Source organism: Balaenoptera physalus (assembly GCF_965194825.1).
Source record: "Balaenoptera physalus genome assembly, chromosome: X".
NCBI classification, from domain to species: Eukaryota; Metazoa; Chordata; class Mammalia; order Artiodactyla; family Balaenopteridae; genus Balaenoptera; species Balaenoptera physalus.
The window spans coordinates 115,593,807-115,612,973 of NC_138903.1; the positions used below are offsets into that span (position 1 = coordinate 115,593,807).

General features: G+C 38.2%; 1 protein-coding gene across 17 annotated transcripts in view; it reads right to left on the minus strand.

Annotated features, from left to right (window-relative positions):
• MBNL3 (muscleblind like splicing regulator 3) overlaps positions 1 to 19,167 on the minus strand; it is a 111,772-nt gene that overhangs the window by 28,519 nt on the left and 64,086 nt on the right. Inside the window, exons 1-2 of one of the 17 annotated variants that reach the window (XM_082445393.1) lie at positions 6,639 to 6,725; positions 5,931 to 5,994 (exon numbers count right to left, since the gene is read on the minus strand). The exons of 9 other annotated variants lie outside the window; for them this stretch is intronic. Coding sequence is in view for 1 of the 8 variants with exons in the window: in XM_082445404.1 (XP_082301530.1) it covers positions 6,115 to 6,141 (27 nt within the window). In the remaining 7 variants the exon portion in view is untranslated. 7 more of the 17 variants (XM_082445391.1, XM_082445390.1, XM_082445396.1 and 4 more) reach the window with 7 other exon arrangements.

A 19,167-nucleotide genomic window follows, 5' to 3' on the forward strand; every position in this document is an offset into this window, starting at 1 on the left:
AAGGAAGTCACTATTGTTTTCCGTCAGGCTTGTCCTGTTGTTTCTCCAATTTGATCAAATTTTTCATCAAATTATTTATAAAATCAAATAATACCTTAGTTTCAATGTGCCTTTATATTTCTCTGGAAATCCTGGAAAAGGAAGAATTTACTGGTAGTAAGAGTTGAGGGTGGTATGAACCCAGTCTTCCTGAACTCATTAAGTAGCCTAGGAAACAGCTACATAATTTTAGCACGTATAAGGACTATAAGGAAATCCTTATATGCGCTAAAAATTGCGGTAATGGAGGGTTCCCCCCAGTAATGTCCCCCCTAAGAGAAAACATAAGCTTCTTTTTACACCTACTACAACCTGCATCAAAGCAAAGATAGTCACAAGGATTTTAGTTCCCAGATTCTCCACCCTCCACCCAGGATAACTGGGATTATCTGGCTCAGAATTAACAGCTCAGGGGAAGTAGTGACACTTGGCGGCTTCCAGAGCCAAGCATGGTAGTTTATACTTCTGGGGTTTCTCTTTTCCTCCCACACCCTAACATTAAAGATTTCCCCAAGGTACAGTCCTAAATCCTCTGCTCTCCTCCTTAATCTCGTTCCCCTGGAGAAATGAAGTGCTGGTAAAATTTCATCTCTCACTGCAATTGCTCAGATCTTAAATCTCTATCTCTACCTCTGACCCCTCTTCTGAATTTCAGGTCTTTTTATCACTAACTGCAGCTGCATTTGGAAATCCTGCCCCCTAACCAGGTCTAAACAACTTACTCCTGACCTTCCTTCTCCTTAGACTATCTTTCCTCTTGCTGCCTACTAGCATTTAGGACCATTGCTCCAATTCCCAGGCTTTGGGACAGTTGCATAGCAGCCCTGAAAAGAGAAACCAGGCACCTGCTGAGCAGGATTGCCTTAGGATCGCAAACCCACCTTGATAGCTTTCCCAGACAAGTGGCAAACACAACCATAAACATTTAAACAGAACACAATTTGTAACCCACTCCCTGCGCCCCCCAAATTAGATGAGGACTCTCTCTTACATTCAGGAATTCCAAACAATAGATCAGTTTAAAAAAAAAAAAAGGAAAAGGAATATCTTAGGATTTTTGCCATTTGTTACAGTTTAGAGTTTTAACGTCATTTACGCTGAATGTAATCAGAGAGGAGAGGAGAATGGAAGGGAGTGAGAGAACGTGGTGTATTTGGCACATTTCCTGCCAATCTACAGATAAAGAATTGCTGCCTGCCTTTGTACTGTTATGTTACTGTCCTTTATATATAATAACTTTTCTTAAGCTTTTTCTTGGGAAACTAATGACATTTTTACAAATCAAAAATGGTACACAAATAGAAAAAAAATTACACTTTAAAAATTACATCAAGTTAGGCTATAAAACTAAAGTATGGAATATGAGGCAGCATAAGATTTTAAAAAACTTATTCGTCTTAGTTATGAGAGTTTACTTGATTTATAAAGCATTCTCTTTTGAATGACAGAATCCATAATTTAATTCTATAACAATGCAAATGCACAGCAACACTACCTTACCAGAGACTGCTTCTTATGTTAAAGAAAGCTTATAAAGAAAAGAAAAAAACCCTGCATTTTCTATCCAAACAATAGATGAGAACAAATAACTTAACATCAATGTTATCTGTGGAACACAATATTTCAAAAGAAAGCCAAGCCCCTCAAGTTTTTTCAAAACGACTTTAGGACTCAGGATAATATATTTATATGCACAACACTTGGTGATAACAAATCTCCCCTGTATTCATTCTTCAAGAGGCCCAAACTTAATTATAGGCCAAAATACTTTAATTGGAGTTGGGGAGAGGGTGGCAAACTTTGTTCTTGACGTTTGCTAACATTTGCTTTCAGTCCTTGTAGGGGATTAAGGCTTTGGTAAGCATGTAGGAATGGGATGGGGTGGAGGTTGAGGAGGGATCTGCCCAGCACAGTATGTAATCACTTATTGTTTTTGTCCTTTGGAAAACCAGCGACTATGGAGTAGAAAGGTTCCAATGTTTTCCTGAGGCCAGCTAAGCACCCTGAATGGGCCACAAGACTCCCTATCACATCAGGTCTATAACAGCCCAGACACCATCCTGGGCTGAAAAAAATCACCCATTGTGTTTCCCAAGCCAAGTCAATGGTGTCCAAGCCCTCCTTCTAGACCCACAGGTTCAGAGGTGCCATGTGCTCAGTGCAAAGTAGGAGACCATGTCATAAACGACTCTAAATGTCGTACCTGTGAAAACTGCCATCCACTGGTAGAGCTGGCTCTATCCTAAAAACAGCAGCTAAGGCTGGTCAAGACGTGTAAACCTCTCTCCCTCCCCTCCACAGACACACAAAACTAAAGCATTGAAGAGATTAGAGTGCAAGCTCATTTAAGCTCGCCTCAATTTCACTCCTTTTCCATTTCCTTTGGCCTTAAAAAACACATCATTCTCGTTGGGTTTTTCACTGCCATACGGAGTCAAGAAAATAGCAAAGTGATTCAATGGGAAAGTGATTCTCTGCTGAAATAAGCACTACTATATCTGTGAATCTTCCCTCTCCCCTTTCCCATCTACTCTCTTTGAAAAAGCACCCAAAAAGCAGCAGGGGAATAAATGACCAATGAAATTTCTGAAATATGTCGGCATCAAAAAGTTGATGACAGACAAAGGAAAAAGTTGCAGAGCATTCATAAAACCTCCAAAATTCAATCTATTTCCTTTTTCCTACCTTCAGGCTTTTCACAAATGAGTACAAAGGGTACTTGACTGAAAGAGAAAAGTAGCATTGTAGAGATTCAAATCCCATCTAAGTCTTGGGAGTTATGAGAGTGAGAGTCTGTCAGAGACAAGACTTCCCAGGCACTTGGTGGTAGAAAACCCCTGTGAAGTGTACTTTTTTATGTCCATGAGAGAAAGCTCTACCATCCATCAGAATAAGAAAAGGACCCCAGGAAGCTGAAAATTACCCTTTGTCAGTCACCAGTATATTAACAGGAACAGCTGTTTGCAGAATGACTTGCTTCTTCAAATACATTAGGAATTATGGGGGGGAAAAAGCTCTCAAATACAGTGGTAACTGGATTACCTTTTCTAAGACATCTCACTGCTCTGCTAGACTATCAAGAGTTAAAAGTTAAATGTTAAATAAAGACAATGAATAGATGATTTGATTTCTATGAAAAAAATTATTTCATTTTAATGATCATGTGTTAAATGAAAAATCCTCTTGATTACACTGCCCCACTGAAACACACTTACATATGCATAGACATGGCTTCTCAGAGGAAGTAACAGTAATTTTAGAATTACAAATGACATGTAGTAGGTTGCCTGGTTCCTACAACCATCACGGACCTATTGAGGGCTAGGAACAATCTGAAATGGCTAAAAGTGAGGCAACACGAACATAAACTGAGTATTAGTCAGATATCAGTATACTAACGGCAAATTTCCCACTTTCTTCCTCTTAGAGTTCTGTCTTTATAAAAATGGATATCCTCCAGTATTGTACCATCTATGAATATTGATATACATGCACAAAAAGCATCCTTAAAATCTTGCATAAAACTTCTAATTTAAATTTGGGATGCAGACAAAAAATCTTTTTTAAAAAGTCTTTATTAAATCATTTCCTGAGTTTACTGAAGGCAAAATTAACGAGCCAGCCAAGCACTCCCCCCACTGCAGTCGGCACTGCATCTCTGCTGAACTCTGCTTTCCTTTTTTTAAAATTTATTTTATTGAAGTATAGTTGATTTACACTGTCGTGTTAATTTCTGCTGTACAGCAAAGCGACTCAGTTATACATATGTATACATTCTTTTTCATACTCTTTTCCATTATGGTTTACCACAGGATATTGAATATAGTGCCCTGTGCTGTACAGTAGGACCTCGTTGTTTATCCATCCTACATATAGTTTGCATCTGCTAATCCCAAACTCATGAACTCTGCTTTCTTGACATCCCACATACACATATACAGGGCAATGACTTCGGTGCAAACCAGACACCAAGTCTCAACAGGTAAGAAGCTGGAAGGAGGGCAGAAGAATTTTCTCGCCTATCTGCCTCAAGAAATCTTTCAGGGCTTCCCTGGTGGCGCAGTGGTTGAGAATCTGCCTGCCAATGCAAGGGACACGGGTTCGAGCCCTGGTCTGGGAAGATCCCACATGCCGCAGAGCAACTGGGCCCGTGAGCCACAACTACTGAGCCTTCGCATCTGGAATCTGTGCTCCGCAACAAGAGAGGCCGCGATAGTGAGAGGCCCGCGCACCGCGATGAAGAGTGGCCCCCGCTTGCTGCAACTAGAGAAAGCCCTCACACAGAAACGAAGACCCAACACAGCCATAAATAAATAAATAATTTAAAAAAAAGAAAAAGAAATCTTTCAAATGGTGACCTCCAAAAGATGAAGGGAGGAATAGGCTCAACAACCACACCATTGTTCTCTGCAACAGCCCAATAAGATAACCTGATTACCAGAATGGGAACATTTAGGGCTGAACCCGATTGTAAGGAACATCGGCGCACCTTTATCTTACAGAGAAAGTGAAGGCCAAATTGATGAGGTGGCTTGTCCTAATTAACAAGCAGCTCAGTAAGGACAGAAGCCAAGTTTGCAGACTCTCACTACCCAATATGGATTTTCAGTTCAAATGACTCTTTCTCTGTAACGATCTTCCTGAACCCCTCTCCCCACCCCACCCCCACTTCCCTCTCCCTCGTTCGTGTCTCCAGCCGCATCTTGTACTCCCTTCTATCGTAGCACTTATCACTGTGTACATGGATACATAGTTTGCATGCCTATCTCCCCATTCCCCTTTGAGTTTGTCTAAAGGCAGGACTATATCTTCCTCATCTTTGAACCTCCAGGGCTGTTTCTGTGCCTGGTGAAGAGTGACCACTCCATAAAAGTTTGCTGAATGAATGAATAAACTTGGTGAGAATAATTTTATAGGGCATCACACTAAGTCGGCCTTAGAGGCCTAATTGCTTCTCTTGCCATTTCCTTTCCTAAGTTCTTTCTTCTTCCTCCAAGAAGAGAACAAGAGGCAACACATGACTGAGGCTGTTCCTGGTTTTCCGTTGCAAGTGAACCGTTATTCGATTCAGCTCCAGAAAATAGCTAATTCGTAACAATTTTTTTTCTATGAATATATACTCTGGGGTGTGTGTGACCATCATGGCTGAAAAATCCTGGTAATTCAGTAATAACTGAATCAGAAATGTTAGGAAGCCATGAGGCACAGACACAAACCCTGGCCTAATTCCCAGGGGTCTGTGGTCACAAGAACCCCCAGGATATAGGGGCCCACAGAGCTGAATAAAGGAACCTGCAGCAGATTCATATTTAATCAACACCTGAGCCTGCACAAGGGGAGCACTGCATTTCTAGGGTCAGCTTAGAATAAACTGCCTTCTCCAACTGCTCCGTCCCCACCCTGCATTTCTCTAACCAGCTGCAAGTCAAATTCCCTGAAGCTACTGAGACAAAGGTGGGATACAAGGCTTCAGGATAATCACATCGGGTGGAGCTTTCTTGTGCATCTCTATTGCATATGCTGACTTCTTACAAGAAAAATGTTCCCGCTGTGCTTTAAGACCCATGTTCAGCTGCATTCACATTAAACATTTATTTTCAAATAATCATTAGCTTGACATTTTTTTAAAGAGCAAATAACACCAAAAATCATAGTTGCTGGTCATAGTGAAACCAAGCCTGTCTCCCCAATACCCCGGATCTGCTTCCTGCCCACCCCCCAATTTCTCCCCTCTGGTCTAATCAAATACCTTCAACTGCTTGAGAAAAATATTAACTGGATATCTGTTCAATAATATGCTCCTCAGGAATGTATGATCTCTGTTTACAAAACAGCCAACCAGAATCAAATTAAAACCCAAAGACAACTGAAGCACACTGGTGCCGAGTTACCAAAAGTCAGAAGGCGTTTCCGATGCTAAGGATTCACGGAAGCTGTCTTCAAAGTAGCTGACGGCTGCCAACGTAAAATGTCATTAAAATACAGAAAAAGAGGAAAGAAAAAAAGAATGGCATTGAATTTGTTACTCCAAGAAATCAAATACACAAAATCATGCAACTTCAAGAAGCTACTTACTACATAGGCTTTGTTACGAAACAACATAAAGGGGTCTCTCCCTTGGCCCTTAGGCAGTCAAACCTCTGGCTCTCAGGGTTCCCGTGGCTTCCTTTTCCGGGCACCCCATCCAGTCACTAAGCACAGCGATTTGGAACCAGGACAAAAAGGATGCCGGCTGCTTGCACCCTTTCTTCCCAGCTAGGGCTTCTGCCTGGGATCCTATCTAGGGTTGCCAGATTTATCAAATGAAAACACAGGACTCCCAATCAAGTTTGAATTTCAAATGAACAAGGACTAATTTTTTTTTTGAAGGACTAATTTTTTAGGATAAGTATGCCCCATACAAAATATTATCTGGCAACCCTCTCCCTATCTATTCTCCACCCTTGTGAGTTGAGCTAAATAAAGTCAAATCCTCAAAAACCCATTTTCCTCCCTTTACCTTAAGGTCAGAAGCAGCCCCCTCTACGGAATCAGCCCAGGCTCTACTAGGCCTTCAGTTGCCCGGAGCAAAGCAGAAGACACTCTCAGCGCCAACTTACCTGACCAGCTGCAAGGAATTTAAGGAAGTTGACTGTCGGAGAAAGCAATTTTTTTATTCCCTGGCTCCTCCCACCAAAAGCTTCGCATGGCTCGTCCGCTTTCCCAACCACCGTGTGTGGCGCAACAGAATATTCAAATGACTTTGATGGCTGCCTGCCGGAGCTCCTCCTCTAAACTGGGATCGGGGGAGGGCGTGGTGAGTGACCACCATGCAGAACTCCTGACTCTAAATTTATATACATTCTTTGAACATATGAATTATTACAGGAAGATGAGGCTTTTATGTTTTTAAGGTTTTTGTTAGTGGGGGGAGGGAGAGGAGGGCAGGTTAACTTTAATTTCTTCAGTCCTGTCGGTGGCATACTCAAATTCAAGCAAAAGTCATCCATTAAAGCCCAGGAAAACATCTGCTTAAGTATTATGTTTCTACATGCACACATAAGATCGATGCAGATACATATTCAAAACCTGCAAAAAATGGCATGAATAGCCATTATTTGCATAGATGTCTTTTTCAGTCAACCCTTGATTACTCATATTAAAAGAGAGGGAGAAGTAGAGGGGCATGGTTAATTCTAATGAACAAAATAATATATTCAGCAAAAATGGCAATGCATAACAGCCCCACATGACAGAACAGGTATATCACAAAAGTGGCAATGGTGAACATTTAGGAATCAGTTACTAGACACAATCCTGAATTTATTTTTTATTAAGATTGCAGTCTCCTTTGTTGGAATTATCAAAGAGTCAGAATTAGTAAGGTCAGAGAGAATGAAATTGTACTTCACTGGGGAAGCTTATATGTTATAGACAACATGTCATAGAAACATTAAATAGTAAAGCTGGAAAGGCTCCTAGAGATCCTTCAGTCTGTGTACCACAGACCGCTATTCCCAAGACAGGAGCCTCAGAAACTGAGCTTCCTGGTGAAACGCTTGTAAGGAATGGCACACTCTGTTCCCCTCTTGGAGATTAACAGCCCACCGGAGCATAGTAAAGGTTCCCTCTCACGTGTCCTAGAGTAAAGAAACCTGCTGACTTTTGTTAACTGAAACACAGTTCAATCGCAGAAACCATGCCTCTTTTTTTTTTTTTTCCATAAGATACCTTTTAACATATCTCGTTAGAGAATCCTTATGAAAATACTGACTTAATTCAACTCCCTCCTACTAAAGCTCAAAGCAAGCCCCATGGCACACAGTGAACTCCAAGGAACTGGATCGTCCGTTGAAATGACATTGAACATTCCTGCCCATACTCGATCTCCGCACAGCTAACAAGATGTAGATTTTTCCTATGATGGCTACAAAGAAAGATCCCACAGGCAGCTTCCCAGCGCTCCTTGCCAAAGTTGTAAGTTCTGCCAGAGCTTTCCAAATGGCTGCCGGGGCTTTCTTCTTTTGTTTGAATGCTTCAGTCAGGTAACTTCTGAAATCACAACTTCAAGCCTTCTCTGTCTAACTGGCTTTCCTACACTGTGACTTCTATCCCTTGAAACCATGCCAGTTACCTTAGGTTTTCCATGACTTAAGGGTCTCAAGTGAGTTTTAACGGCACGAAAACTTGGGAAGTAGGAATGTATTTGGCAATCCCTCCAATTCCTAAGGGTCTTAGTTGTGTACTAAACTTAAACCTTGCGGTTTCCACTTGGCAAAGTTAAATTTCCTGTCTCCAAGTAAAAAGAACGTTTCAAAGAAGAATTAAATGTAGACAAATATCTTGCAAACTTAAGGGGAGTCAAAGGTGAGAAAGGCACTGATTATTGTTCAGATGTAAACAATTTACCTTTGCAACGGCTCAGTATGCTGCTAAGAATAAATTAAATAATTATCTCTAGAGCCAGCCCTGTATCCCTCCACCCAGAGGTTATATAAAGGGCAGATACAGTTATTGATTTACCTCTGCATTTTTGAAAGTAGAGGCACAGAGATAAAAATCAGTCCTTTTTTTTTTTTTTTGCTAGACATTAAGTTTTCTTTCAGATAAAGAAATTTAAGAGCATGATACCAAATGGTTGTTTACCGGGTCTTGCTAAATTCCTAAGCAGAAATCATGTTTCAAACGCCAGAGCCAAATGTATCCACTTTAAGCATTTTTCTCACAATCCTACCCAACTACCAAACTAATACCAAATACGCAATTTCCAAGCAGAAAGGTTTACTTGGTGACATGGACTGCATTAAAATGCTTTGAGGCATGGACTAGCTCTACGTTTTGTTAATGATAAATATATTTTTATCACCAAAAGCCTTACTGAAACCTTTATGCTAACTTGTTATTAAAACTGTAGGCATTTTAGAGTATCAGACAAATCTCCAAAGAAAACTCCAAACTCCAAATGCACTGTGTATTTAAATAAAGTGGGGTTTTTTTTTTAGCCAAGTGATTCTTTATTAGGCCAAGTTGCTGTTTGTTTTTGTTCTGACATAAAAGCAAGCAATTTATTGATATAAATTCTTTCTCTTTTAAAAATAAAGATCTATTTAGCCTGGCCTGAATATCTACCAAATATATTAAGTTTCATCCAAAATGTATTTCAGAGATGTGAACAGAACCGACAATGTTCTAGATGAAACTACCGAGACTATTTTTTAAAAAATATGTTTAAAAATGATCCTCTCTCAGTCTTACTTAGTAAATATAACAACCTTGTTAAACTCACCTTCTGCTTTCAGTGAGCAGTTAATATTTGATGATGATGAAACTGTTCCTGGTATTTAAAGAACTAAACAAGGCCATCCACAAACAATGTAACTAGAAATGGGGTTGTTTAAAGAAGATAAAATGATAAATGGAAGTTTTACGTTTTAAAATAAATCAATCCCTCAACCATAAATGTCTCATATCTTTACAGAGAAGAAGTTGAAATATGACCCCTGCCAAAGAATGCCTATCTCCAAATCTAAAACAAAGTAAAGCAAAGGACAGTGAAAGTTAATTAGTTTTAAAAATCTATTAATTGTTCTCCGCAAGTCAGTTTAAGCAGCTAGAAGAGTTGGTGGGCGAACAGTGCACTTGTAAGGATGCAGTGTTTCTTAAAACCATAAACCCTCTATATTAAGCACAACAAGGTTTCTAAGGTCTAGTCACTGCCTTTTAATTAGTGGAATCCTTATTCTGGTGAGGGGGAAAAATAGGAAAAATAAAACAAATCCCTAGCTTCATTGTGCCTTCCCTGAAAATCAGAATAAAATTAGAAAACTTCAGAAAACATGTCTTTCTGAAAAAAAAAAGAGCCCAGTTTATGTGTCTCTTATACAAAGTAAATCAAATTCCGTTCTAGAAAAATATTTGATCAAGTGATACAGCGAAATAAACTAGGCCATGTAAAACATCAGTGTGCCAATATTTCACAGTTATTTTTCTACTAAAGATAACTGGAGCATTTAACTGGTTTTGTTTTGTTTCATGTTTTACAGACTCTAGTATACAAGGTCAAATGACCCTTCAGATGTGAACTAATTCTGACCATTTATGAGTGGGCTACAGAGTAATTGTATCTACAGGTTTAGCTCATGTAACTTGGCATGTGATGATTGTTGCCACACATTTAGAGACCACGTTGAGGCCCTTGTAAAATTATATTTTCCATTAATATCATGAAAGTAGTCATAATGACACAACTCATTTGAGGGATTTATTGAACGCTGTGGTCAGGTTTGCATTTTTTTCACACCATGACCACCTGAATAATAATAACAACTGACTTTATAGTAAGTATATTTACCATGTGCCAGATACTGTTCAAAGTGCTTTACACGCATTACCTCATATAGTCTTCACAATATAACCCTAGGAAGTCAGTGGTTTACTGAAGAACTGAGGCACAGAGAGGTGAAGAAACACGCTCAAGGTAACAGAACAAATGTCGCAGAGCTGTGATTTGAACCCAGGTGGTCTGAGTCTGCAGCTCACATTCCTAACCAGTACACTAATGCCTCACAACACCGTGGTGTACTAAACTAAGGAATGAGCTCGTTCAAATATTTCTAATTGTTGGGTCACTATTTTCCTTCTAAGATTATAATAAAGATTGCATACCAACTAGCCGTTAGGTATGTCCAGAAACTATTTAATAGATAAATGTATGCCAAGTGGGCTGTTTTGTTAAGTACCTGGGGATCTTAGGTGACTTGAAAACGAATAAGACAAGATAACCGAGTGTCCAATGTTTTTTACACCACATCCACCTGAATAACTTTACTGTGTATTTACCATGTGCTGGGCACTGTTCAAAGTGCTTTAAACGGATTATGAAGTCTTTCATCCTAACCAAAGCGGAACAATTAGTACATATATCTCATCTCTTAGCACAGCTTTTTAGCAAATGTCTGCATGATAGAATTTTGCCAGTTGGTCTGAGAGAAGCAGTGTCCTGGAATCAGGAGTCGGGTTATGAGAGCTTAAGCACAAATGACCATGGCCTGACAAAAGTAACAGTCCTGCAAAACCCCATGGACATACAGAACAGATGGAAGTGGGGCTCAATGAAAGGGTTGGTTGTGTGCCTTTTGTGACTATTATTATTACCACTCTAAAAGAAGAATCTTAAAAAAAAAAACAAAAAACCACCACGGCAGTGCCATTTAGAAGCAGGTTTACTCAGACCATAAACGTCTGGGTGCTGTAGGTTCAACACTATGACAAAGCAGAGAAAATCCCAAACAATGACAAAAGATCAACCTTATCACAAAGAAGTACAAAGTGCTCTTCTGAAGCATTTCATTCCACAAAGAACACAGACAAATAAGAATTCACACACACCACACATACCACTTCACAAAAGACTACGCCACCAAAAGCTCAGTTTTAGTGGGGATTTGACTTAAATGATCAGAGAATGTATAAACTTTGAGATGGTGCAACATGGGGTGATGATTTGTGGGCCTGGGAACTAGGATTTGACTTTTTCAATGCTTCAACTCTGCCTGTGAGCAAGAGTTATGTTTATTTATTTTCTTTTCTATATTGTCAATTTATTTTTGGTTAAGTAAACATTATTCACAAAATAAGACAAAAGACTTCAAATGCAAATCAACATGTAAATGTATCAGGTAAACATATAAACATGATGTAAACATAACAATTCTATTCACTCTAACTTAGCATTCAGGTTTTTCCACAGCTTTTAAAAGACAAAATATTCTAGGTATTTGCTGATGATGTAGTAGGGAACCTAGATCTCATATAAGTGACTAGACAATTGAACGTGTAGAATCCAAAAGGGTACTTATACTTTTAAAGACAATTTGATGGGGAAAATAATAATGATAAATAAATCCAATGTTGAAATGAATCAGCTGTTTGGAATCAGGTTGCAGGCAGTTCATACTCTGACTTCTAACACATTTATTCCGAGACAAAGCAGGAATAAATCTAAATTTTTAATATGAATGCAGTATTTTACTAAATATGAATGCAGTACTTTATTAGGAAGAGGGCTAAACTGGGATTTAAGTGTCCTGGATTCTAATTACCTTTAGATCATGGCTAAATTATTTTCCAATTCTGTTAATCAGTTTTTCTAGGAATAATTCCTGCCCCTACATACTTCATAAGTACTTTGGAAGAATAAAGGGAAAAAGAGAAATTTAGTATGCTTTGGAAGTAAAATCAGTAAAAAAAATATTTATTTTCTTTATTAGTTAGTTAGAACTAAAATTGTTGCTGTGAATTAAGTATAAAAACTTCAATAGATTACAAAGTATGTTTTACCATTTTACCTCCCCACAGAAGATAATGCATTATTATATGAGGAATCCTTGATTTTGTGAGTAATAAGATTATCATGTGCCTAGAGAGGGAATTTATATACAATGTTAGAAAACCAAGGACGCTTCTCTTCTTAGAACCAGATATTGTTACAGTTGCTGCTCCCACAGCTCAGTGGTAACAGTAGGTGAAAGAACAGAGGATAAAGAAGCAGATCCAAGCTTTAATCTTATCCTTGCAAATAACTGAAAAGAGAAAGGAATTATTGCTCCCTTTACAACTGGCAATAAGCCAGTGCCTACTTAGAAGACCAGTTTATCTAGTCAAGAGGCACTTCTCTACCATCACAAGCTTCTTACTTTAAGATCTCACATAATGAAAATTCACTTTAGAATCATAATGAATAAAACATTCAAAGTAATCTCTATCATATGAAAAAGTTGGAAGCGTCACGTTTTTCGGTTGGTACTTTTTATATTTTAATTTTGCCAAAACTGCTGTTATATTTTATTTATAACACATATTAAAAGGATATAAAGAAATCAAGCAGGTCATTTTTTTCCTGGTAAGTTAGGAGGATAAAGTAAAACAAGCTTTAGGCTATAAGAGAAGATGTTAATGGTGCTTAAAATACTAACAAGTAATTAATTATAGCAAAGGGATTTTGACTATTATTTATATACGTTGGTAAAATAATAAAAATGAATCTCATTATAAAACTGTTTCTAAATATTTGAAGTTTTTCATTTTTCTTATTTTTCATCTCAACAGGCGCAACTGCTTAGAAGCCAAGATTGACTCATATAAATGTGAAACACGTTGGAACATATATACTTATATATTGAATATTCTTATTATACTGAATATATATTTCTATTGTAAAGAACTAATAATAAATATATATTATATATGTTATATACATATATAAGCCCTTTTTGTCCCCACACTTGCTGCATATAAAATTTTGAAAGTCCACTTGTGGCAGCTAGCAACACCTACAATAGACCTTTTGGGGTATAAAAAAGTCACTAATCCTTCCAAAGGGCTACAAGAGACAAATGATTAAAATAATCTTTTTCTTCTTGGTTTCATACATTTACACACTAATGTTATTCTTGCCCAGCTACCTGTGATGAGATGTGCCATGGGAAGTTTCTATGTGCTCCACAAAAATAGGGTTCTGTGGCAAAAGAATTTTGAGAAATGTTGAGTTTTAACAGAAGTAAACTGCTCTTTTCGTGCAGTACGTCTCAGAGCCTTATCTCAGCTAATAAGCACTGTGGTGCTCCCTAGGGAGAGAAATATAATAAGTTTCCCAAAGATATATAAGTCTTCCAGAACAGATGTCATTTTCTTTCCACCAGATCTGAGTATAAACAATAAGCCAAGAATGACACCATTTGAACAAAAGTGGAAAAAAAGGAAAAAGCATTGAGGGAGTAATACAGAGTGCTGAGAATTCTGAAACTGAGAAACATTATCTTTAATTGATACTCTCTTGGACTGTTAGGGTTTTCTCTAAACCAGTGGTCCTCAAACGTGAGTGTTCATCAGAATCACCAGGAGGGCTTTTTAAAACACAGACTGTCAGATCCACCTTCAAAGTTTCTGACTCAGCAGTTCTGGGTGGGGCCCAAGAATTTACATTTCTAACAAGTTCCCAGGTGAAGCTGGTGCTGCTAGTCAGCCAACAACACTTTCCCAACACTGTGGGAACGCTGTCTTATCGAACAATAGATTTAGCTATTTACTAAGCATTTTCTTATGTCGCTGATAATCAGTTTCTAAAAGGTCATATCGACAGGATTTTGATAACTTAATTCCACATCTCTGACCTCAGTAATGATGTTAGCAGTCGTATAAAAGAAGGCCAGTCCAGGTCACACAAAAAAAGGATTGGACCTCTCAAGATTCTATTCTACTACTCCTAGGAAACACATTCATTTTCTGTTTACAAAGTAGTGCTATTAGTTATAAAGGTAAGTATATAAGAGCTCCGTATTACATGTTGCCTACATTTGCTCTACAAATCTCCCCAGAGTGTTTTTCAAAATGTTTGCTACGTACCCAAATTTAAGCAGATAAAGGATTTTCTAGTAAACTCTCCTTGGCTCTCCAATAAATTAATACCTTTACTCACTGCAGAAACCACACTCATTTGAAAGTACTACCTCTTCTCCTCACCCCCAAAAAAGACATCTGGATAAAAGACAAGCTCAAAGGAGGGAAATACTTTTCACATCAAATAAGCAAACAACCCAATGTTGACCACAGCATTTCAACATGGATAACCAAAAGGTGAAGTATTGATAGACTCCCAAACCTCAAAGCAAGCACCAAATACAAAGTTCATCCGTTGTACCCTGCAGTGATGCAGTAAGGAAACAGGACATCCCATACAACACTTTGTCCTTTTCATTGTGAAGAAAATAAATACCTGGCTAAGGAGTTCCAAGTATTTGTTATCCTTTCCTTTCCGATTAAGAATAGTCTCAGCAGTACTCGGTTTACTTCTGAGTATCACTGGCAGCCTATTTAAATCAGAAGCCCCCAGTTTGCAATACCATAATGCTTGCAATACATTGACACGTCTAAATGAAAAACACTCAAATAGCTTAATAAGCTGTAAATAAGAAATTCAGAGATAGAATTAGCCCCTTCCCTTGCCCTCTCACTAGTTATACAACTACATTCTTCCAAAAGGGCTTGGAAACAACTTACAAGAAAGACGCACTTCCAAAAACACCATTGTCATGGGCCTAAAGAGTAAGAGTGATATAATGGGGAAGGTGGTGATAATTACATCAAAAACTTCAAAAATCTCAATAAGGTTAATCGCTTCAGCTGGGCCCTTAATGGAGCTCTGAGCTTTCTGGCAACCATTGTAAAGAGGAAAATGTATTGAACGGCGTTGTTCTTATTGCTTGATAAAAGAAAGTACACTGGTTAATAAGCACCTCTCTGTAAAAAAGACTGCTGGATACTATGGAAGACAATGAATAGCGCAAGGAACCTGCCCACAAGGCGTTTGCCTATCTTATCTCTTCTGCAACTGCAGAGACCTGAGGAGTGTTGCTGAGAGGGGCTCTAGCACTTGACATTATGGGACAAAAATCAAAGGAAAACAGTGGGGTAGAAATCAAAGGTGACTAAACTAGGGGTCTAGAGGTGCTATTGAGGAGGAGGAGAAATTTGATGGGGAGAATGAGACGTCTCTGAGCCATAATTAATCACAGCTCTTCATTTTTGCTTCAAGGAAAGCCAAGGAGTTTATAATGTGTGATAAAAATGGCACAAATAACTCTCTCTGGCAGAGTCTCACTTTCTCTATCACCACCCCCCCCTTCATTAGTATGTTATTTTATTCATTACACTTTCATTCTGGTTTTGCTTCAAATACATTATTATTGGAGCTGAAGTATTTCAGAATGAAAAGCTTTTCTCAAATAGGTGTCTCCGAATTTCTTCTTTTTTCTCTACAATCTCTGGCATGGAAGTAATGTCATTTTTTTCCTTAAGTGTTTCTCTAGTGGAAGAATAGGAGATTTGGGGGAGGACTAGTGAAATATGATTAAATACATTTTATCAGTAATATTTCGTAGATGGAATAAATGTCATGTGCCACCGGAGTGAGGCCTTGAGAATTTGGGAAGAGTGAAAGAGGGTCTTGGTTTTGTCTTAGCTGTCAGTTGCCTATTAAAATATGCAAGTCACAATTATGGATATTATTGTAAACTATTAATGACATCAGCTGAATGCTGCTAAATACTTAAAACCATTTTAAGTTTCCTTCTTTGTTGAAACATTTTTCTAAAATGGTCCAGGTACTTTTCTTATTTTTGAAGTAGAGTCAGTTGCCCAAACCTGAATCACATCTCGATTACTAAGGATTGCACCCAAGGCCTCAGGATGTCTGTCCTGAAAAACAGAAATCACTATGCCAAATGGAGATGAAGATGGAGAAGGTATAAGAGATTGAGCTGACTGCACAAATACCAAGGTACAGCTCATAAGCCTAGAAATCCTTTTTTAACATTCCATCTTGAAATTAGTTTCCCATTTCTTATTTTCCCATTTCTTTTAAAAAGCAGATTGCTAGGTAAGTTTATTTTAAAATGTCAATGCACAGGCTCTCTCTTTAAGAATTTTTCTTTGCCTTTCTATGCTCAAACTCTTCAGACTTTTTAAATATCACTGTACATTCGAAGCAATCGTTACTGATTAAACTTTAAATATATATTTTTATTGGATTAGGCAGTCACCTTTTACACAAAACCCTTTTCTGCAGATTATGACCTGGTACTTGACTCAGAATGACCTTATTAGTGCTTATCATGCTTCCAAGAATACCTTTATTTGCAAGCTAGCCATTTGCTATAAAATTCAATTTCAAACATTTTAAGGCAAAAAATGATGCTTGAATATTACTAGATTATCACACTAATTACTTTAAAATAATATGTAACAGTGGCCATTCAGTAAATTTTTTAAAAATCCACATAGAGGGTAAAAACACTCAAAATGCTAAGTTTGGAGAGTATCCAAGGCGTTTGGCCAATGAACATTTCTATAATGCTAAGGGACAGAATTAAATTCACAAAAATCAGCAATCTGTAGGCCATGAAATCTAGGTTAAAATGTGGTTGAGTGAGGAAAGTTGGCACATGGGTGTATACAATTTTCATTCATATTTAGGTAAAAACTGAACTGGGAGTAGAAGTACAGACGCAGGTGGAGAGACGACTAGGCACCTTGCAGGGGAGCCCATATTGGTTCTCCCTCTGCCAAAGCGGTTCAACAAGCTCATGTTTCATTCAGTGAACACTTTTCAAGCTCCCAATATGTACTATGTGTGCTAGGCACAAAAGCTGTGGTGGTGAACAAGACACCGTCTAATGTGAAACCAAAAAAATGTATGACAAATCTTCATTTCAAATTCAATGAAATTGGATATTAAGGTGAACACAATAGCAGTAGGTGGAAGTAGTATTTCAACCAACCCCCCTCTTACTTAACCATGTTGACTTGAGCAGCATCTCAACTGCATCACTGGCTTCTCCTTCCCACTGCCACCTCCTAATTCAAATTCTTATCATTTCATACCTTCAATATGAAGCTTTCTAAGCTTCAATAGCAGCTTTCTAAGAGGTCCCCCTGTGGCCAGTCTCTTTTGCTCTATCCATTCATCTTGCATAGGCTGATGATGCCATTTCTCTACTCAAAATTGTCAGATTCCTCAGAGCTACAAAATCAAGTTCAAGCTCCTCACTTCCTTTTAAGGCTACTCCTCTACCAACACAAGCTCTATGCTTCAGCCAGGCTGACTTAACACTCGACTCCTCAAATCCACACTACAGTTTTTTCCCCTCTGTCTTTGCTTAGGTTATCCTTTCTGCCTGGAATGTCTTCCTGTCTCTCCTTCCAAGAATATCTCACACGGTACCTCTCCCATGACTACTTCTTTAACCACCACAGCTGGATGTAATCCCAGCCCTCCCTCCCCCCTTGGACTCTTGTAGTGGTTCATTTGTACCTGGCTTATGGCACATAACACAAGCAGCTTCATACTAAAAGGTCAGGCAGGGACCATATCTTCCATAACTTTGCATTCTGTGCAGTACTCAGCCCTGTGCCTAACAAGTAATAGTTTTCAATAAATGTTTGTTGAATGAATCATTTCTTTGGGGACTTGAATGTATATAGATAGAACTCTTAATGGATTTAACAGGACTTTCAGCATTAAATGACCCCTGACATTTATAAAATCCTTGTAGTAAACCACAAGCAATAGTCCTGCAACTTGAGTACTGCTGCTTGCTCTTGTATGAAGAGAAACAGAGGTAGGTAGGATTCTCATGACTTCCTCAAGGCCACACAAGGAGCCTTGGTTAGAGCTGTTATTACAAGTCAGCATTTTCTATGTTTATGCCACTTGCTGATACCATGCTTCACATCAAGCATTTCCATGGTTACATCTGTTGCTCACCCAAGAAAAAGGCATTTATCAAGACTACCTCTAAGGCCTCTATGAAAAATAAGACAATATTCCAAAATATATACAATGGAATATTATTCCGCCATGAGAAAGAAGGAAATCCTGCCTTTTTTGGCAATATGCATGTACCTTGAAGGCCAGACACAGAAAGACAAACACTGTACAATTTCACTGATATGAGGAACCTAAAAAAGCTAAACTCATAGAAACAGAGTAGAATGGAGGTTACCAGGGACTGGGGGGGGGGGGAAATGGAGAGATGTGGTCAAAGGGTACAAACTTCCAGTTACAAGGTGAATACGTTATGGCAATCTAAGATACAGCATCGTGACTATAGTGAACAAAACTGTATTATATACTTGACAGTTGCTTAAAAGAGTAAGTCTTAACGTGTTCTTACCATAAAAAGAGCAATTATGTGAGGTGATAGAGGTGTTAACTAACCTTATTGTGGTCATCATTCCCCAATATATACTTGTATCAAATCATCACGTTGTACACCTTAAACTTACACAATGTTATATGTCAATTAAATCTCACTAAAGCTGGAAAAAAATCCTTCCTCTAGTGGGATACTAGCAGAATAAAAATGGACAATTGAAAATTTTTTTTCAGTTACTTGGAAGTAAGTTAAGATTGAATTTGTTTCTATATAGAATGCTTTCCCGGCTAATAGAAAAAGCGAAGTAACCAGGAAATGGCAAAACAAACAAACAAACAAACAAAAAAACTCTAGAGATTGTGTTTTTACAAAAGTTGGAAAAAATTTAAGTTCGTTGAATAAAGTATGTGATAAATATAAACATTAACAACAGAAA